Below are 22,616 nucleotides of genomic sequence, written 5' to 3'. Positions count from 1 at the left end.
GCAACCTGACAAAACTATGCATCACAGGTCATAATGGGATAATACTGGGGAAACACGAGCATATGGCATCCGTTGCTATGCTGTGAGTGTGAGCTGAGTGGAATTATACTGTGATCCGATCCTGTGATCAGATCATAGCTGCAGAAGAATAGGAGGAACTAATCTCCCCATCTCCCCCATTATCAGCTGATGCGATTATCACACTGCACTCCGGTGTCACCTGAGTGCAGTACAATGGTTCACTCGCACCCATAGGGTAAGTTCACACAGTGCGTTTTTCGGGTGCGTTTTTGGCCTCAAAACTGCATGACTTTGCTTCCCCAGCAAAGTCTATGAGTTTTCATTTTTGCTGTCCGCACACAACTTTTTTTTTAAGCTGCGTTTTTTAGCTTAAAAAAAAATGGACATGTCAATTCTTTCCTGCGTTTTTCTGCGTTTTTCCCCCATGCAATGCATTGGAAAAACGTAGCAAAACGCAGAGATCAAAAACGCAGCTAAACGCAGCCCAAAATGCACCAAATCGCGGCAAAAACGCATGCATTTTTTGCCGCGTTTTTTTGCCGCGGGTGCGTTTTTGTGCGTTTTTAGCGGCCAAAAACGCACAAAAATGCAGCGTCAAAAAAACGCAGCGTGTGCACATAGCCATAGAGTCATATGGGTGCGAGTGAATATGCATCGGATTACACCCGCAGCACGCTGCAATTATTTTTTCTCATTTTGATTAGGGCTGAGAAAAAAATAGCAGAGAGTAACAGCCCTATAGAGTAACATAGATCCATTCCCATCAATCAACATGGGTGGATATTTTATCGCATTCCACTCACCCCTTTTTACTCGCTCTTTGTCCTAGCCTTAATACTTCCAACGCTGTGGGTTTTAGGGAAATATTAATACTCAATATTACTATTCTTGTATTTGCACACTTCTATGAGCAACTTAGGGTTTGCTCACATGCTGCAGATGTATTGTTGAAATTTTCGAGATGAACATCCACCGCCTACATTGGATTTCCAATTAGATATAAAGTTTTAGAAAATATATTTCTGCTCCAAATCTGCCTCTTGTGAATGTACCTTGATGGCTCCATTAATCTCAAATCTATATAACTAACTTTATATAATGTATATCATGTTATTTTTATTAAATGTAACTTGTCTTGTTTAGAGAAGTTTATTTGCCAAATAAAGAAGCTTTTAGCAAATATGCACATGAAGTCATAAATGTTCAGCAGGCAGTCCGAGTCATAGTAACTTGGGCCCATGAGTCTCCTATGGTCTTGATTGATGACATAAGTGTTGCCTTCCATCACTTGTTCTCTACTGTCCATGAATGTGGCATAAGCGCAGTATATCATTTATATCCTTGCCAACAGCATGAAGAGTAGTCCTGGGATTGTACAGCATTTAAAACTGCAATGCAGAAAACGGAGGAGTTGAAGGGCATTGCTTGATTTGTCAATTAAGACAAATGAGTAGGTGTTAGGAAGATTTTGTTATGTTGGTCTGACCACCTACTCATCACTCACTGGGCTGCTGACTCCACTTAAATTAAGAAAGAACAATCTGTAATCATATTTCCATTTTTTTATATGGATGAGGAAAGCACATGTCACTGGCATTTATATTTATTGTATTTAGCACGGTGTGAGGCAGTAGCCGTGGGTAAGGTAGCCGTCTTTCATGCCCTGGCGAGCTACATGAAGTTGGATGTATTGGCTGGATGTGTGGACTTATGTTAAGGGGACGTTACCTCCCTTGCAGGTTGCATGATTCCGGTGACTTTGGCTGGTCAGGACCAGATGTTGCAGAGTTCAATGAGAGAAGCCATAGTCCAAAGATAAACATATTTTTACTGAAGAATAACAGTAGAGAGTAGGAATTCATCTTCACGGATGTTTCAGTTATAACATGGTACATTATCAGACACTTCTTCCTCTCTACTCCTGGAGTCACTCTCACTTTCCAGCTCCCTTAGCTCTTCCAGTCTCAACACAGCCCAGCAAACTTTCCCAGGAGTCTCCTCATTCCCAATAAAGGCACTACAGTCCAGCAAACCAGAGTCCTATATTTCCACCTGTCGTTCTGCATATTATTCTTCTTAGAAGAGTTTTCTTTGCCAATATAGCTACTACTGAGCTTCTCACTCTACTGAAAACTCTGAACCACCACATGGTCACAATTCTACTTTTCAGTCTCAATGCCCTATTAACAGACACCTCAAACCATACTGTTAGGCTTCCTACCTCCGTCTCCAATACCTTCTACTTTCTTCTCTTTCACACTGGACCGGACTGTGACTCACTTCTCTGTAAGATCTTATTATCCACTCAGTCGTCTCTCTCTCTTCCTCAGGACACCCACTGCATGTGGTTCTGCTCCTTAGCCAGACCTAAGGTCTACTACTGTTGCAAGCTGGTCTTATCTGCCCCCCTGACAGGAAACCCTGCACTGTCCCCTCACCTAGCCCCTCGAACACTGGGCCAGTCCCAACTGTTACCTTCTCTATTAACTCCCTTTTGCTGGGCAGAACCCATCTTCCTCATATCACCATTCAAAACACTAAACAGGCAAAATACTTTCACTATAACATGTCACAATTCACACTATGCATTTTGATAACACTGATGTCTTCAAGTGGTTATGTGGGCAACATGACCAACTTCTTACATGTATATAAATATATACTGTACAGTAGGATCTTAATGGTTTTAGTTCACATTATATACTATGGACAAGTAACAAAGCAAGTACTCCTTGAATTTAGAATCCTTCTTTAAAATGAGCTTGCATGTCAATGTACAAGATTTATGGTTACGTGTCTTATAAGAAAGATTCTATTCTATATTAACTGCAAATGCTCTGTGTTTTCCTAATCATAATATTCTCAATCAATCCCTTTTCAGGTACATATATAATACCAAGGCAGCATATTCACAATTTTCAAAGCCCCAGGTCACTGAAATCAGGTTCCATTTATTACTACTATAAGCTTCTGTATTTACAATGGCATCTTTAAATATAGGTACAATTGTTCTGCACACTTTTACTCAGTAGGGGAGTTCAATGACTTTTCATTTGACTTTGCTGCAACAAGGGCTTAAACAACTGCTTTCTTTCTTTTAAATAAAGTTCACGTTTGTTTCCATCTGCAGACACAAAAAAGGAAATGTGTTTGTAAGGACCAATTTCTTCTACTTATTATTCTTTGGCAGGATTTGTAGCTGTTTGAGGTTTATAAAGTCCCCCATTGATTTGATGATATTCTCTGAGTATTGAGTGGTCAGTCACAATGGAAAGAAACATAAGAATTGTGCTCCTGCATTGGCAGAGAACATTAAGATGTGGTCTCTTTGATCTGAAGGCTCTTGGATTTGAAATGTACTCATGTCAAACCAAAATTATAGGCCTTTGCTTTCTTTCTTTCAAATACGGTCATAAATGCATTCTGAGACAAACATGTTCAACCATAAGTGTGGAAAGACATCATTAAGAAGATCCTGGTGCTCTCAACACCAGCTCTCCTCAATAGCAAGCTTCAGTTTGTATAACGTTGGAGACTATACATCTTGGATTGAAACCCCGATAAGAGGGCTGAGTCATTGTTTTCTTATACGTGTAACATATATGGGAGTCTTTCTATTGAAGAAAATAGTGGGCAGTGCCAGAGTGGTACATTTTCTTAATATAATTGATTTACAGAAAGGCAGAGAACACTCCCTAATATCCTCTGAAAGAGCCACACTTTGCAGACAAATTAGGGCCCAATCTTTTAGGTTTTGGCATCCCAGCATGAAGAGCGGGATCACACAACTCTCTGCAGGCCCTCTTGTAGTGGAGGTGTGATATCTTGAATGTTAACTTATCACGTGATCTCACCTTTGCAATAACACAGTGCTACCACATTGATTACTAAGTGGTGACCAAACGCTACCACTTTGAGGATGTCACAGTTCTCTTGCTCCTGATTAAACACAGAATAAGTGCTGTGCTAGTGCAAAGTGTGATCTCAAAATATCGAGCAAGACTCCACATGCTAGTTTCAAACAACCCAGAAGTTTGGGCCCCACTTGTGCTTGAAAGTCTGGCTCTTTCAGGGTACATTAGGGAATGATATGCACACTTTTGTCAATAAGAGATTTAGAAGGATTACTACTCTTATTAAATAAAATGGGCAGCCCCAGATTGGTAATATGTACTCTTTAAACTTTAAAGCAATCTCTTTGAAAAATGTCAATGCTGCAACTACTTTGCATATAATATTGAAGTAGACCCAAGATCAAGATTTAGTCCCCTGGTGACCATAAATTGCTTAATGTCCTTCAAGACTTTTTTTTTTTACCATGAAACATCCTCAAATTTGAAATGTTTAAATCACAAGAATTGACTACATATCTGTCTCCTTGCATTACGAGAATAGTAAAGAGAACAGAAGAGATGCCATGGTCATTTCTACCATCTAGGAAGATATCAAACAGAGCACCTGAAGGAAGACTTTTTTGCACTAGATCTTCTCAGCAGAAGATCTGTGATGTAGATGCAGAATAATCTTGTATAGCTCCAGTCATCTTCAATAGCTATTGGGATTTCCTGGTTTCGGAAGATTGATATTACATAAAAAAAAGTAAGCAATCAAATATCAGATCCTTGTTGCCTGGAAAATTCCCCTCTCCATCTTTCCTCTATCATTTATATTTTTAAAGTTATGCCAAAGACTGCTATTTCAGAAAACAACATGCATCCTGGCCAAAACTCCTCTTCATTGGTACTTGAGGTTACTCTTGTCATCAAATTGAAAAATGTGAGCTTGAAGATATTTGGAAAAGAAGATGATCCTGAAAAATTCCTATCATCCAAACTATTTTCAACAATATTCTTCAGTAGGTTTCATGTGATCAACAGATGAAGCACTGGCAGATAAGCAAAAAATTAAGCTTTTGTTGTCAAGTCCCAAGATCCATTACTTTCTCAATTTTTGGGATCTAAGCCTGTGTGAAGAGTTATTTTTTTGCACCCTGAGCTGATGTTTTTACTAATACCATTTTGGGGTAGATACAGTGGTTTGAGCACCTTTTGCGTTTTGTTTTCAATTTTTTTAGTTCTTTTAAAACTTGTTAAAATTTTTTGCTGTATTTACTAGTCCCTTTAGAGGATTTGAAGATGTTATTGTCCCATCACTTATGCCATACACAGCTATGTTTCAGCACTGCTCTGTATAGCAAAAAATCACAATCTTCTATGAATGCCAGCTCGCAGCTGGCTTTCACAAAAGGATCTTTATGACAAGCATGGGGGTCATCAGCTGACCACCTGGCTGCAATGAAAACCCATCGGTACCCTTCAGTCAGGTGACCATCTCATACTCCGGCTCACTTTTTTGTTTTTTTGTAGTTTTTTTGTATTCAGTACAAACAGGGAGTGGCCCCCTTCTCAGCGAGCTGGACATTTCATTCTGTGAAAAAAACAGTGATCAAAAACAGTGTTTGCTAGGTACCCTATGTTTGTGTGCACTATGCTTTTGTTTAGTTACAGCAGGGTATGTTTTCACAGTTTTTTCCTTGGTTTCTCTTTGTCTCGTGGCCAGTGTGGACATGGTCTCACGGGTTCCATGTATACCATCTCATACTCCGGCTCACTTTTTTGTTTTTATGTAGTTTTTTTGTATTCAGTACAAACAGGGAGTGGCCCCCTTCTCAGCGAGCTGGACATTTCATTCTGTGAATCCCCCTGACTGTGTGTGTCCTGTTGGGACCCGGTCGCTCTCAGCCCTTAGCCACATTGAGGCCTATCTTAGACCCATGGTAAGGTTTTAATATTAGAGAGTGTAGGTACTATCCCAACTGGGTACACCTTGACGTTTGGTGGGATAGCTTTATGCTTTTTTTGATCAAAAACAGTGTTTGCTAGGTACCCTATGTTTGTGTGCACTATGCTTTTGTTTAGTTACAGCAGGGTATGTTTTCACAGGTTTTTCCTTGGTTTCTCTTTGTCTCGTGGCCAGTGTGGACATGGTCTCACGGGTTCCATGTATACCATCTCATACTCCGGCTCACTTTTTTGTTTTTAAATATTCTTCAGTAGGTTTCATGTGATCAACAGATGAAGCACTGGCAGTTAAGCAAAAAATTAAGCTTTTGTTGTCAAGTCCCGAGATCCATAACTTTCTCAATTTTTGGGATCTAGGCCTGTGTGAAGAGTTATTTTTTTGCACCCTGAGCTGATGTTTTTACTAATACCATTTTGGGGTAGATACAGTGGTTTGAGCACCTTTTGCGGATTTTTTTCAATTTTTTTTAGTTCTTTAAAAACTTGTTAAATTTTTTTGCTGTATTTACTAGTCCCTTTAGAGGATTTGAAGATGTTATTGTCCCATCACTTATGCCATACACAGCTATGTTTCAGCACTGCTCTGTATAGCAAAAAATCACAATCTTCTATGAATGCCAGCTCGCAGCTGGCTTTCACAAAAGGATCTTTATGACAAGCATGGGGGTCATCAGCTGACCACCTGGCTGCAATGAAAACCCATCGGTACCCCTCAGTCAGGTGACGGGGCGCCGATGGATGGAATGAATAATGTGCTTCTTGTCAGCACTTCTTAAATGTAGCTGTCAGTGAATTTAGAGATTTTATGCCACCTATGAGATATATATATATATATATATATATATATATATTTATTAGTGATGAGCGAGTACTAAAAAGCTCGGGTGCTCGAAGCTCGGGCCGAGCCTCCCAAGATACTCGTGTACTCGGCCCGAGCAACGAGCCCAATGTTATCCTATGGGAGACCCGAGTATTTTTGTGAAATGACCTCCCGGCAGCATGGAGAAACCCTAAAAATGTCACAAAAGTCTCAGAAGAGTGCTCAAATGACATGGCAACAGCATGGGGAAGACCCCTTGAAGCATTTATCACTCAAAAGTCACAGCTGTGAACAATTTTGTCCGCGTTTCACGCCATTTTTACGGACTCACCAGAAAACCTTCCAAAATGACCCCAAAATGATTTTTCATGGCAGAAATGTTAAGGGCACATACGCAATAGTGAGATAGAGCTGGTGTATGTTACTTTTTGAGATTAATACATGAAAGATTTTACGTGAAAACATTGTGTGGCACTCCGATGTCCCTGAGAAGAGACGTACATGAAGGCCTCTTGAGTCTAATGTGCCCATTGTAAGGAAGTGGGTCTATTTTAGTATAGCCCTTAGGCAGGGCAGCCAAAAATTGGGAGGCTCCACATTGTCCCTGGATAGAGACGTGCATGATGGCCTGTAAACCTGAAGTGCCCATTGTAAGGAAGTGGGTCTATTGTAGTATAGCCCTTAGGCAGGGCAGCCAAAAATTGGGAGGCTCCACATTGTCCCTGGATAGAGACGTGCATGATGGCCTGTAAACCTGAAGTGCCCATTGTAAGGAAGTGGGTCTATTTTAGTATAGCCCTTTGCCAGGGCAGCCAAAAATTGGGAGGCTCCACATTGTCCCTGGATAGAGACGTGCATGATGGCCTGTAAACCTGAAGTGCCCATTGTAAGGAAGTGGGTCTATTTTAGTAAAGCCCTTTGCCAGGGCAGCCAAAAATTGGGAGGCTCCACATTGTCCCTGGGTAGAGACGTGCATGAGGGCCTGTAAACCTGAAGTGCCCATTGTAAGGAAGTGGGTCTATTTTAGTATAGCCCTTTGCCAGGGCAGCCAAAAATTGGGAGGCTCCACATTGTCCCTGGATAGAGACGTGCATGATGGCCTGTAAACCTGAAGTGCCCATTGTAAGGAAGTGGGTCTATTGTAGTATAGCCCTTAGGCAGGGCAGCCAAAAATTGGGAGGCTCCACATTGTCCCTGGATAGAGACGTGCATGATGGCCTGTAAACCTGAAGTGCCCATTGTAAGGAAGTGGGTCTATTTTAGTATAGCCCTTTGCCAGGGCAGCCAAAAATTGGGAGGCTCCACATTGTCCCTGGATAGAGACGTGCATGATGGCCTGTAAACCTGAAGTGCCCATTGTAAGGAAGTGGGTCTATTTTAGTATAGCCCTTTGCCAGGGCAGCCAAAAATTGGGAGGCTCCACATTGTCCCTGGATAGAGACGTGCATGATGGCCTGTAAACCTGAAGTGCCCATTGTAAGGAAGTGGGTCTATTGTAGTATAGCCCTTAGGCAGGGCAGCCAAAAATTGGGAGGCTCCACATTGTCCCTGGATAGAGACGTGCATGATGGCCTGTAAACCTGAAGTGCCCATTGTAAGGAAGTGGGTCTATTTTAGTATAGCCCTTTGCCAGGGCAGCCAAAAATTGGGAGGCTCCACATTGTCCCTGGATAGAGACGTGCATGAGGGCCTCAAAACATTAAGTGTCCATTTTAAGGAAGTGGGTGTATTTCAGTATAGCCCTTAGGCAGGGCAGCCAAAAATTGGGAGGCTCCACATTGTCCCTGGATAGAGACGTGCATGATGGCCTTTAAACCTGAAGTGCCCATTGTAAGGAAGTGGGTCTATTTCAGTATAGCCCTTTGCCAGGGCAGCCAAAAATTGGGAGGCTCCACATTGTCCCTGGGTAGAGACGTGCATGATGGCCTTTAAACCTGAAGTGCCCATTGTAACGAAGTGGTTCTATTTCAGTATAGCCCTTTGCCAGGGCAGCCAAAAATTGGGAGGCTCCACATTGTCCCTGGGTAGAGACGTGCATGATGGCCTTTAAACCTGAAGTGCCCATTGTAACGAAGTGGGTCTATTTCAGTATAGCCCTTTGCCAGGGCAGCCAAAAATTGGGAGGCTCCACATTGTCCCTGGGTAGAGACGTGCATGAGGGCCTCAAAACATTAAGTGTCCATTTTAAGGAAGTGGGTGTATTTCAGTATAGCCCTTAGGCAGGGCAGCCAAAAATTGGGAGGCTCCACATTGTCCCTGGATAGAGACGTGCATGATGGCCTGTAAACCTGAAGTGCCCATTGTAAGGAAGTGGGTCTATTGTAGTATAGCCCTTAGGCAGGGCAGCCAAAAATTGGGAGGCTCCACATTGTCCCTGGATAGAGACGTGCATGATGGCCTGTAAACCTGAAGTGCCCATTGTAAGGAAGTGGGTCTATTTTAGTATAGCCCTTTGCCAGGGCAGCCAAAAATTGGGAGGCTCCACATTGTCCCTGGATAGAGACGTGCATGATGGCCTGTAAACCTGAAGTGCCCATTGTAAGGAAGTGGGTCTATTTTAGTATAGCCCTTTGCCAGGGCAGCCAAAAATTGGGAGGCTCCACATTGTCCCTGGATAGAGACGTGCATGATGGCCTGTAAACCTGAAGTGCCCATTGTAAGGAAGTGGGTCTATTGTAGTATAGCCCTTAGGCAGGGCAGCCAAAAATTGGGAGGCTCCACATTGTCCCTGGATAGAGACGTGCATGATGGCCTGTAAACCTGAAGTGCCCATTGTAAGGAAGTGGGTCTATTTTAGTATAGCCCTTTGCCAGGGCAGCCAAAAATTGGGAGGCTCCACATTGTCCCTGGATAGAGACGTGCATGAGGGCCTCAAAACATTAAGTGTCCATTTTAAGGAAGTGGGTGTATTTCAGTATAGCCCTTAGGCAGGGCAGCCAAAAATTGGGAGGCTCCACATTGTCCCTGGATAGAGACGTGCATGATGGCCTTTAAACCTGAAGTGCCCATTGTAAGGAAGTGGGTCTATTTCAGTATAGCCCTTTGCCAGGGCAGCCAAAAATTGGGAGGCTCCACATTGTCCCTGGGTAGAGACGTGCATGATGGCCTTTAAACCTGAAGTGCCCATTGTAACGAAGTGGTTCTATTTCAGTATAGCCCTTTGCCAGGGCAGCCAAAAATTGGGAGGCTCCACATTGTCCCTGGGTAGAGACGTGCATGATGGCCTTTAAACCTGAAGTGCCCATTGTAACGAAGTGGGTCTATTTCAGTATAGCCCTTTGCCAGGGCAGCCAAAAATTGGGAGGCTCCACATTGTCCCTGGGTAGAGACGTGCATGAGGGCCTCAAAACATTAAGTGTCCATTTTAAGGAAGTGGGTGTATTTCAGTATAGCCCTTAGGCAGGGCAGCCAAAAATTGGGAGGCTCCACATTGTCCCTGGATAGAGACGTGCATGATGGCCTTTAAACCTGAAGTGCCCATTGTAAGGAAGTGGGTCTATTTCAGTATAGCCCTTTGCCAGGGCAGCCAAAAATTGGGAGGCTCCACATTGTCCCTGGGTAGAGACGTGCATGAGGGCCTCAAAACATTAAGTGTCCATTGTCAGGAAGTGGGTGTATTATAGTATAGCCCTTAGGCAGGGCAGCCAAAAATTGGGAGGCTCCACATTGTCCCTGGGTAGAGACGTGCATGATGGCCTTTAAACCTGAAGTGCCCATTGTAAGGAAGTGGGTCTATTTCAGTATAGCCCTTTGCCAGGGCAGCCAAAAATTGGGAGGCTCCACATTGTCCCTGGGTAGAGACGTGCATGATGGCCTTTAAACCTGAAGTGCCCATTGTAACGAAGTGGGTCTATTTCAGTATAGCCCTTTGCCAGGGCAGCCAAAAATTGGGAGGCTCCACATTGTCCCTGGGTAGAGACGTGCATGATGGCCTTTAAACCTGAAGTGCCCATTGTAACGAAGTGGGTCTATTTCAGTATAGCCCTTTGCCAGGGCAGCCAAAAATTGGGAGGCTCCACATTGTCCCTGGGTAGAGACGTGCATGAGGGCCTCAAAACATTGTTCCCATTGCAAAGGAGCGGGTCTCCTGTCGTTGTAATGTCCATTCTGCAAAGAATGGGCGAAAAAATTTACCACTGGGGGTATACCTGAAACAAAGACCTAACTATTGTAACGGTCATCATGATGGCGCATGAGGAGAAGGAGGAGCAGTCCAGCGATTATCCAAAGTCGAAAAGTGTACCCATGGGTGAGTGGAGGTACATGGCAAACTTTAAATTCCGCTCTCATTTGCTGGTGGTGTGGTGAAGTCTGGCCCAATCCAACCCTTGTTCATCTTTATCAGAGTCAGCCTGTCAGCATTTTCAGTTGACAGGCGGGTGCGTTTATCTGTAATGATTCCACCTGCGGCACTAAAAACACGCTCTGACAAAACGCTAGCAGCAGGGCAGGCCAGGACTTCCAAGGCGTAGAGAGCCAATTCATGCCACGTGTCCAGCTTGGATACCCAATAATTGTAAGGCACAGAGGAATGTCGGAGTACAGTTGTTCGATCTGCAAGGTACTCCTTCAGCATCTGGGCAAACTTAGGATTTCTTGTGGCACTACCCCGCACCTCAGGGGCTGTGGTACGTGAGGGGCTGAGAAAACTGTCCCACATCTTAAAGACTGTTCCCCTACCTCTGGCGGATTGGACTTGTGCCTCTCTCGGCTGTACGCCTCGGTTGTCCACTGATTCCTGACCTATGCCGCTAGCGTTTTGTGAGGGGAATGCTTTGCCTACTTCCGTGAGTATGGCCTTCCGAAACTGCTGCATTTTGGTTGACCTCTCCTCCACGGGAATAAGAGACAAAAAGTTCTCCTTGTAGCGTGGGTCTAACAGTGTTACCAACCAGTAATGATTGTCGGCCAAGATGTTCTTAACGCGAGGGTCACGAGACAGGCAGCTTACCATAAAGTCAGCCATGTGCGCCAGACTCTTAACAGCCAGGACTTCAGTAGCCTGACCAACAAGATGACTGAACATGCTGTCCTCCTCCTCCTCCTCCTCCTCCTCCTCCTCCTCCTCATCTACCCTGTCCTCTGGCCAGCCACGCTGAATCGAGGATATGACTGGTGTGCATGTCATATCCTCAATTTGGCCGGAGAGTTGCTCCATGTCTTCATCCTCCTCCTCGTCATAGTCCTCCACTGCACGTTGTGATGAGACGAGGCTGGGCTGTGTGTTATCACCCACACCCACTACTGTTTCTTGCTGCAACTCATCGCGCTCCGCCTGCAATGCATCATGTTTGTTTTTCAGCAGGGACCGTTTTAGAAGGCAGAGTAGCGGTATGGTGACGCTAATAATGGCGTCATCACCACTCACCATCTTGGTGGAGTCCTCAAAGTTTTGGAGGATGGTACATAGGTCTGACATCCATCTCCACTCCTCAGGTGTTATGTGTGGAGTTTGACCCATTTCCCGACGGCTTAGGTGATGCAGGTACTCAACAACTGCCCTCTTCTGCTCACATATCCTGACCAACATGTGCAGAGTTGAATTCCAACGCGTGGGGACATCACACACCAGTCTGTGAGCCGGAAGATGCAAACGGCGCTGAAAGCCGGCAAGGCCGGCTGAAGCAGTAGGTGACTTTCGAAAATGTGCAGACAGGCGGCGAACTTTTACCAGCAGATCAGACAGCTCTGGGTATGACTTTATAAACCGCTGAACCACGAGGTTGAGCACATGGGCCACGCATGGAACATGTGTCAGCTGGCCTCGCCTCAAAGCCGCCACCAGGTTCCGGCCATTGTCACAAACGACCTTTCCTGGCTTTAGGTTCAGAGGTGTGAGCCAGTGATCTGCCTGCTGTTTCAGAGCTGTCCACAGCTCTTCTGCATTGTGGGGTTTGTCACCTATGCAGATTAGCTTCAGCACAGCCTGTTGCCGCTTCGCCGAGGCAGTGCTGCAGTGCTTCCAGCTTGTGACTGGTGTGGAGGGCACAGTGGATGAGGATGCGCAGGAGGAGGAGGAGGCTGAAGAGCATGACATTCCGGAGCTGTAGAGTGTGGGTGAAACACTGACTGAGGTAGGGCCTGCAAACCTTGGTGTGGGAAGGACGTGTTGCGTCCCTCGCTCAGACTGGGTCCCAGCTTCCACAATATTAACCCAGTGTGCCGTCAACGAGATGTAGCGGCCTTGCCCACAAGCACTTGTCCACGTGTCTGTGGTTAGGTGGACCTTGGGTGAAACAGCGTTGTTCAGGGCACGTGTGATGTTTTGTGACACGTGGTTATGCAACGCGGGGACGGCACACCGGGAGAAATAGTGGCGGCTGGGGACCGAGTAACGTGGGACAGCTGCCGCCATCAGGTCACGGAATGCTTCTGTCTCCACCAGCCTAAAAGGCAACATTTCCAGCGCAAGCAGTCGCGAAATGTTAGCATTTAGAACTGTGGCATGTGGGGTGTTGGCAGTGTATTTGCGCCTGCGTTCAAAGGTTTGCTGAATGGATAACTGAACGCTGCGCTGGGACAAGGACGTGCTTGATGATGGTGTTCTTTCTGCGTAGGCAACTGTAGGTGCAGGAGTGGAGGAGGCTTGTTCGCAGGCAGCATGGACAGAGGATTGGCTCGCATGCACAACCAGCGAAGACGTAGCAGTGACATCAGCAAGCACTGCTCCTCGACTCTGTTGTACTTCCCACAAAGTCGGGTGCTTGGCTGACATGTGCCTGATCATGCTGGTGGTGGTCAGGCTGCTAGTTTTGGTACCCCTGCTGATGCTGGCACGGCAGGTGTTGCAAATGGCCTTTTTTGAATCATCTGGATCCAACTTAAAAAACTGCCAGACTCGTGAAGACCTAACATTTGGACAGGCACCTTGTGTCGTCGTGTTGTTCCGGGGAACGGTTGCCTGACTTCTGCCTGGGGCCACCACCCTGCTTCTTACTGCCTGTTGTGATGCTACGCCTCCCTCCCCCTGTGCACTGCTGTCCTCGCTCTGCATATCCTCCTGCCAGGTTGGGTCAGTTACTGGATCATCCACCACGTCGTCTTCCTCTTCCGCACCCTGCTCCTCCTCCTGACTTGCTGACAATTGTGTCTCATCATCGTCCACCACTTGTTGAGACACGTTGCCAACTTCGTGAGAACGTGGCTGCTCAAATATTTGGCCATCTGTACAGACGATCTCCTCATGACCCACTTCAATATGAGCTGGCGAGAGGCCAGAATGTGTGAATGGAAACGTGAACAGCTCTTCCGAGTGTCCAAGTGTGGGATCATTAATGTCCGAGGAGGACGTGTACTCAGCCTGGTGGTAGGAAGGAGGATCAGGTTCAGAAATGTGCGGTGCAGTATCACGGCTACTGACACTTGACCGTGTGGAAGACAGAGTGTTTGTGGTGGTGCCAATCTGACTGGAAGCATTATCCGCTATCCAACTAACAACCTGTTGACACTGGTCTTGGTTCAAGAGCGGTGTACTGCTGCGGTCCCCAAGAATTTGGGACAGGACGTGCGAGCGACTAGATGTGGCCCTTTGTTGTGGCGAAATTAGAGCTTGCCCACGACCTCGGCCTCTGCCTGCACCACCATCACGTCCACTTCCTTGTTCCTTGCCAATGCCCTTGCGCATTTTGCAATGCTGTGCACTGCTGACGTGTATATTCACTACTTGTGCGTTATATCAAAGTTTCTGGAAATTGCACACAAGTGCACCTGTACGCTGCCACCGACAGGCACACACGTGCGGTTTTAAAAACCAAGCACGGACGCAATAATAACCTAACACAGGTTTTAGGAGCAAAAATTAAGAACTCTGACACTATCAGCCACTGCTGACTGACGTGTATTATACACTACACTTGTGCGTTATATAATAGTTTGGTAAACGCACACCAGTGCACCTGTACGCTGCCACCAACAGGCACACACGTGCGGTTTTAAAAACCAAGCACGGACGCAATAATAACCTAACACAGGTTTTAGGAGCAAAAATTAAGAACTCTGACACTATCAGCCACTGCTGACTGACGTGTATTATACACTACACTTGTGCGTTATATAATAGTTTGGTAAACGCACACCAGTGCACCTGTACGCTGCCACCAACAGGCACACACGTGCGGTTTTAAAAACCAAGCACGGACGCAATAATAACCTAACACAGGTTTTAGGAGCAAAAATTAAGAACTCTGACACTATCAGCCACTGCTGACTGACGTGTATTATACACTACACTTGTGCGTTATATAATAGTTTGGTAAACGCACACCAGTGCACCTGTACGCTGCCACCAACAGGCACACACGTGCGGTTTTAAAAACCAAGCACGGACGCAATAATAACCTAACACAGGTTTTAGGAGCAAAAATTAAGAACTCTGACACTATCAGCCACTGCTGACTGACGTGTATTATACACTACACTTGTGCGTTATATAATAGTTTGGTAAACGCACACCAGTGCACCTGTACGCTGCCACCAACAGGCACACACGTGCGGTTTTAAAAACCAAGCACGGACGCAATAATAACCTAACACAGGTTTTAGGAGCAAAAATTAAGAACTCTGACACTATCAGCCACTGCTGACTGACGTGTATTATACACTACACTTGTGCGTTATATAATAGTTTGGTAAACGCACACCAGTGCACCTGTACGCTGCCACCAACAGGCACACACGTGCGGTTTTAAAAACCAAGCACGGACGCAATAATAACCTAACACAGGTTTTAGGAGCAAAAATTAAGAACTCTGACACTATCAGCCACTGCTGACTGACGTGTATTATACACTACACTTGTGCGTTATATAATAGTTTGGTAAACGCACACCAGTGCACCTGTACGCTGCCACCAACAGGCACACACGTGCGGTTTTAAAAACCAAGCACGGACGCAATAATAACCTAACACAGGTTTTAGGAGCAAAAATTAAGAACTCTGACACTATCAGCCACTGCTGACTGACGTGTATTATACACTACACTTGTGCGTTATATAATAGTTTGGTAAACGCACACCAGTGCACCTGTACGCTGCCACCAACAGGCACACACGTGCGGTTTTAAAAACCAAGCACGGACGCAATAATAACCTAACACAGGTTTTAGGAGCAAAAATTAAGAACTCTGACACTATCAGCCACTGCTGACTGACGTGTATTATACACTACACTTGTGCGTTATATAATAGTTTGGTAAACGCACACCAGTGCACCTGTACGCTGCCACCAACAGGCACACACGTGCGGTTTTAAAAACCAAGCACGGACGCAATAATAACCTAACACAGGTTTTAGGAGCAAAAATTAAGAACTCTGACACTATCAGCCACTGCTGACTGACGTGTATTATACACTACACTTGTGCGTTATATAATAGTTTGGTAAACGCACACCAGTGCACCTGTACGCTGCCACCAACAGGCACACACGTGCGGTTTTAAAAACCAAGCACGGACGCAATAATAACCTAACACAGGTTTTAGGAGCAAAAATTAAGAACTCTGACACTATCAGCCACTGCTGACTGACGTGTATTATACACTACACTTGTGCGTTATATAATAGTTTGGTAAACGCACACCAGTGCACCTGTACGCTGCCACCAACAGGCACACACGTGCGGTTTTAAAAACCAAGCACGGACGCAATAATAACCTAACACAGGTTTTAGGAGCAAAAATTAAGAACTCTGACACTATCAGCCACTGCTGACTGACGTGTATTATACACTACACTTGTGCGTTATATAATAGTTTGGTAAACGCACACCAGTGCACCTGTACGCTGCCACCAACAGGCACACACGTGCGGTTTTAAAAACCAAGCACGGACGCAATAATAACCTACTAACAGGTTTTTTTGGGGAGCGACAATTACAGTACAGACAAGTCAGACACTATCTGGACTGTTTTACACTGTGTACACCAGCCCCAGATATGAAGGCTGGTATACGGTCACCACTACCCTGCCTGCCTGCCTGCCTGTATACTGCTACAATAGTCCTGACAAGGACTCTTTTGGTCACTAGCCTGTATTCAGACCTGGCTATACCCTGCCTGTATATAGCAACAATAGTCCTGAGAAGGACTCTGCTACTGTACTCCGACCTGGCTATACCCTGCCTGCCTGTATACAACTAGAATAGTCCTGAGAAGGACTTTTGGTCACACTGTTTGCAGCCCTGCAACTGAAAAAGCTATAAAGGGCCGCAAAGCTTTCCCTGAATCAGCGACACTCTCCCTACACTCACTGTCAGAATAGCTGTGAGCAGAGCACAGCGCGCCGGCCGATATAAAGGCTCGGTGACGCTGTGCAGGCCGGCCAATCACTGCAATTCCACAACTAACAGGGCTGTGGCATTGCAGTGGTCTGCCAGCCAATCCCTGCATGAGGGCTGGCTCTCAAAAGAGCGCCAACATGCAGAAATGAAGACCACGAGTAAAGCACGAGTATCGCGAGATTACTCGGTCCCCGCCGAGCAGCCCGAGTACAGTGATACTCGTGCGAGTACCGAGTAGTGACAAGCATGCTCGCTCATCACTAATATTTATATATATATATAAAAATATATATATATATATATATATATATATATATATATATATATATATATATATAAATATATATATATATCTGTCTCTTTGAGATATTTGCCCAATATACTTGGCAAAATGTGTTAGCCCTGTTGAAATTGTTCTAGAAAATGAAGAATTTCTCCCCTAAAAACAGATAAATAAAGGCAAATGGACATAATTTCAAACAAAGCCCCCAGAATAGGTTGGACAAAATTGCTGACACATTTCCAAAATTGTGGGTAAACAACTTTGTTTCTAAGCATATGATGCTTGTTCAAACTTATCTGTGGCAAGAAACAGGTGTGGACAATATAAAAATCTTGACTCAAAGTTGACTCACTTTTTCGCATTGTGTGTCTGTATGTGCCATATTAAGCATGGACAACAGAAAGAGTAGAAGAGAATTGTCTAGGGACTTGAAAGCCAAAATTGTTGAAAAATATCAATAATCTCAAGTCCATTTCCAAAGATCTTTATGTTCCTTTGTTCATAGTGCACAACTTAATTACAACCCCAAAAAGTTTACAACCCCTGGCACTGTAATTAATCTCCCTGGACGTGAATGGCAGAGAAAAGTTGATGGAAGGTTGAAACACAAGGTAGTCCAGATGGTGGATAAGCAACTCCAATCAAATTCCATAGAAATTCAAGCTGTCCTGTTGGCTCAGGGTGCATCAGTGTCAGCACAAACTATCCATCAACATTTGAATGAAATTAAACACTATGGCAGGAGACTCAGGAGGACCCCACTGCTGACACAAAGATATATAAAAAAGAAAGACTGCAGATTGTCAAAATGTATGTGAGTAAGCCAAAATCCATTTTGGAAAGTGTCTTGTGGCCAAGTGGGACCATCAGTCTACTGTTTCTGAAAAAGGAAATCAGGCCTACAAAGAAAAAAACACAGCACCTACAGTCAAATATAGTGGAACTTCAAAGATGTTTTGTGGTTGTTTTGCTGCCTCTGGCACTGGGTCCCTTTACTGCGTGGAAGGCACCATGAAATCTGAAGATTACCAAAGGATTTTGGGTCACAATGTAGTGCACAGTGTCAGAAATCCTGGTTTGCGTTCTAGGTCACCGTCTTCTGAAGGGTAATGACCCCAAACATACTTCATGAAGCACCCACAGATGGATGAAAACAAAGCACTGGAGAGTTCTGAAGCAGTTTGCAAAAGAAGACTAGGCCAAAATTGGAGTTAAGAGGTGTAAGAAGCTTGTTCATAGCTATAGGAAGCAATTGCAGTTATTTATTACAAAGAGTCTGTAACCATATATATGAAGTAGAGGGTGCCAATAATTTTGTCACAAATTTGTGTGAAATTATGTCCAATTTACTTTGTTTCCGCTGTTTTTTTTTTTGTGTTTTGTACACACAAAGGAAAAAAAAAACGTATTTCAAGGGTGTCAAACCTTTTGACCTATATATGATTATATGACCTGACTATACATGACTATATGACCTGAAGAAAAAAGTACACTTTTGAAACATGTTTTCTTTTTATATATAAATTTTTTCCCTACACAATGGAGTCAACATTGAATTGTCTGTGCATGTGTTACCAATTTTGTCCCTATGGATTTTCATTACTGTTTATCCCATAATGATGAGTCTATGTACTCTTAACAGCAATATGCACATATCTCTTCTGCAAACCTGTGAAGAACTGGAGCTTCAGGAGCTATGGTTATCTGCAGAAAGTCCAAGGCTAAGCTCTTTGCTTAAATGGAAAGAGGCAAAGGATGCCAAGGACATATGCATCTACAATGGGGAGTTGACCCAGGGATTAGTCAACACAGCTGTTTATGGAATAAGGGGTTATGTTTGTCTGTAGTTCCTGCCTGCTTCTAGTTCTTTTTTTTTAGCAGCTAATAGTGTCTTCTACTGCACAATGTGGGGCATAACGTACTTGTTTACTAAAAAGGTGGACTTCTCAGTGATGAAACTCACATATCAGAAATTTATGGACTTTCCTATGGATAGATATCTTTCGTCTGAAGGTCAAAAGCATTTTGGCAGAGTGTTTGTGAGTCACTGTACTCTATATCAACAAATGCGTCTTTTAAAGCCAATTTGTCAGCAGGTTTTTGCTAGGTAAACTGAAGACAGCATGCTGCAAGGGCTAAGATAGAGAATTCAGGGTTGCCTGTCTTTCTCAAGGTGCAATCTGAAGTTTATTTACTATATTTGCTTAAGCAGCAGCTGCACTTATCATTGCTTTTTTCTACAATGTTAAGGCCACGGCAATCCGGCACGCCCCATACTCTGATTGACACCTCACTGTCATTGTATAATCTCTATTGAGAGCCTGGTTTGGTCGGGACAGATCTATCAGCCCTACTACATGGCTAAATCTAAAGATTCTGATTGCAACAGAATGGCTACATCCAGTAATCTAAGTGGTACATCATTGGATTCAGGATCTCTTTGGCTACATCATACTGTTTTCAGATGAGGTAGCAAAAACATGCTGACAGATTCCCATTACCAACAGGGAAGCATTCCAGATATGAAATTTACAATTTTTCTACCTACAAAATAGGGACCAAGTAGCAACAACAGACCAAAGAGAAGACAAAAACCCAATCCTATCTATATAAGTAGAACAAACCTACATTAAACAGAAATGTTATCTAACCTGATTATTTTGGAAATCGTAGTCTAAAGAGTATTGGAGTTTCCCAAGCTTTTCTTCTTCCTTAGGTTGTTCTTTGTCTTCCCCATCAGTTAGTCCAGTCTCAGCATCATCATCGTCATCATCCTTTAGTGCCTGTAAAGTAAATTTATGGAATGCATCAGGTTTTGTTATGATCATGATATTCTGCATTGTAAAGCTTTGCAGTAGCTTTACAGTGGAGACTCAGGACTTGGTTTTATTCATACTGTCATACTGTAAATAGTTGTGCATAGCAGGCAGCAAAAAAACAAAAAACTGATTTTAGCATAGAAGCAGGCACATAGTATTTACATTTCAACTAAACTACGTTACGTGACTACTGCATACTGCTCCATAACAAATACGTTTTATTAATGCTTAATAAAAACACACATGCTTATAGCAGTAAAATCCATTACAAAGTTACAAAGGAATGAACTCAAGCCAATTCTGCATGCACTATACCAAGGCCCAATGCAAAATTATGGCTGCCCCATTCTCGAGTTTCATAAAAACTTTTCAAGTCAAAAGTGACATTCACAGTAAAATAATCAGTCTGAATAAAACATGCTATCATTGAAAGGAGGCTAATGAAATAAAAGTTTTCCTACTTTCATGTTTTTTTTCATTGTAAAGCCAGGCCGAACCAAATTAATTTTGCTTTGTTTATATTTCATTACGAAATTTAGGAATTTGTTTGTTAGTAATTAAGTCATAGCGTTACAATTTAATTAACTGGGGATTTAGGCTTCCATTTTCCACTAGTCATAGAAAGCTTATGTGTACTTGCTGCCTTATAATAACATTTAGAAAATGAACGTTCCGTCACACTGCAGGTCAACCCGATCTTATGTGTTTGTGAACGCTTAGTATTTCATGCGGTAGATAGAAACAACAGTGCTGATTTTTAAGATACAGGTTTGCTCTTGTAAGCTGATTTCACACACATGTTTTCTGGTAAGTGGCCTTTTTTGTTCCCAAAACACAGACATTTATTTTGTATTCCATGGATATTCTGGGCATTACATAGCTACATAGGTTGAAAAAAGACCTAGGTCCATCTAGTTCAACCTTCCTCCACCAGTTCTACATTTGGTCACTAAGTAATTTATAACCAACAATGTTGTGTGTACTGAGGAAATCATCCAGCCCTTTTTTAAAAGCTGTTATAGTATCTGCCATTACTACCTCTTGTGGTAGGGTATTCCACAGTCTGACTGCTCTAACTGTAAAGAACCCTTTCCTATTTAGGTGTCGGAATCGCTTTTCTTCCACTCGCAGTGAGTGCCACCTGGTCCTTAGTATTGTCTTTGGAAGAAATAAGTCATGTGCCAGTCCTTTATATTGACCACACATGTATTTATGCAAATAAATGAGATTTCCTCTGAGACGTCTTTTTTCTAAGCTAAACATATCGAACTTTTTCAACCTGTCATCATATGGGAGGCTTCCATTTTTTGTAGTAATCTAGTTGCCCGCCTTTGAACTGACTCTAACTTCTGAATGTCCTTTTTAAAATGTGGAGCCCAAAACTGGATCCCATATTCCAGATGTGACCTTACAAGTGATTTATAGAGGGGTAACAATACGTTGGGATCACGGGATCTAATCTAATCATTATGTCCCTGGTATATTTTATGTTCAGATAAACGTTTGCCACCAATTTCACATATAATGATAGGATATGTTGCTGTTTATCCAACAGACTCAAACTTTGGAAAGGTGAGGTGCCACTTGATGCTCTTTGCCAATTGATCTTAATCAGTACATTTTTGTTGGCAAGGCTTTCTTTCAGTATTGTTTTAGCTAATATACTACAGGGTTCCCCAACCTATGACTCGGGAGCCACACATGGCTTGTGGGCCTGTGATGTGTGGCTCGCAGCCACCTACCAGCTTACTGCATTAGCACCAGGTCAAGAAAACAGCTATGAGGAGCAGGTCTCCAGATGGTGACTTTTGTGAGTAGCCCCACATAGAAGAGCAGATCTGAAATGGGCATAGGGTAGGAATCCCTGTACCTTGGTAGACTGCCTTGATGTGATTTCTGTGGAAAAGTTTTGTCTGTCATTATAACAGTAAGGGGGCTGTGGGTGTCATTACTGTGATGGGGCTAAATGTGGCTTGCAACCCTCTCAGAGCTGAATGTGGCTTGCAACCCTCTCAGAGCTGAATGTGGCTCCTGACCCTCTCTCAGAGCTAAATGTGGCTCTCAAGTTCAGAAAGGTTGGAGACCACTGATGTACTATATCTGATAAATAGTCTAGTCTATATAAATATGTTTACCATTTGTTATAAACACACTGTATTAATTCTACACCATGGATTGTCTGATTTGTGAAGTATATTTCAATATATTTTCTCAGTAATACACAAAATGCTTTGGCTGCAAAATTCTAGATACCTGCCAAGAAGCCATCAGCCTATGAAACTACAACAACAAAAACTTAGTTATAAATGTTAACTAAGGAATATATCTGGCAGGGTATTATATTACTAATGCCAGTATGTTAAATGCTTTTTTATCACTGTAGTTAAATCTTTGGGCAAAACAGCAGCTTGCAGGCACAAAGCTGTCAATCACTTATAAGCTATTTGGCCGCAGCTATTTTGTGTATTTCAGTTGAAGCTTCATATGACATACAGTATTAAAATAATTTGACAGGGTCTTACATTTTATCATTATATGCCTTTTGCCAAAACATACTCTGAAAAAAAATAAATAAATATACATATACAGTATGT

The 22,616-nt window shown here is 43.5% G+C and overlaps 1 protein-coding gene across 4 annotated transcripts in view; it reads right to left on the bottom strand.

Moving 5' to 3' along the window:
- The window catches only part of SYT1 (synaptotagmin 1), a 926,220-nt gene that overhangs the window by 212,907 nt on the left and 690,697 nt on the right, over positions 1–22,616 (bottom strand). For 3 of the 4 annotated variants that reach the window (XM_075344934.1, XM_075344933.1, XM_075344935.1), the window contains one exon: positions 19,855–19,986. In XM_075344934.1, the coding sequence (XP_075201049.1) occupies positions 19,855–19,986 (132 nt within the window). The remainder of the gene's footprint in view (positions 1–19,854; positions 19,987–22,616) is intronic. The other variant, XM_075344936.1, reaches the window with a different exon arrangement.

This window comes from Anomaloglossus baeobatrachus, chromosome 4 (assembly GCF_048569485.1).
Source record: "Anomaloglossus baeobatrachus isolate aAnoBae1 chromosome 4, aAnoBae1.hap1, whole genome shotgun sequence".
Classification (NCBI taxonomy): Eukaryota; Metazoa; Chordata; class Amphibia; order Anura; family Aromobatidae; genus Anomaloglossus; species Anomaloglossus baeobatrachus.
Note: the sequence above shows the minus strand (reverse complement) of the source record. Positions and strands in the feature narration are given on the sequence as shown.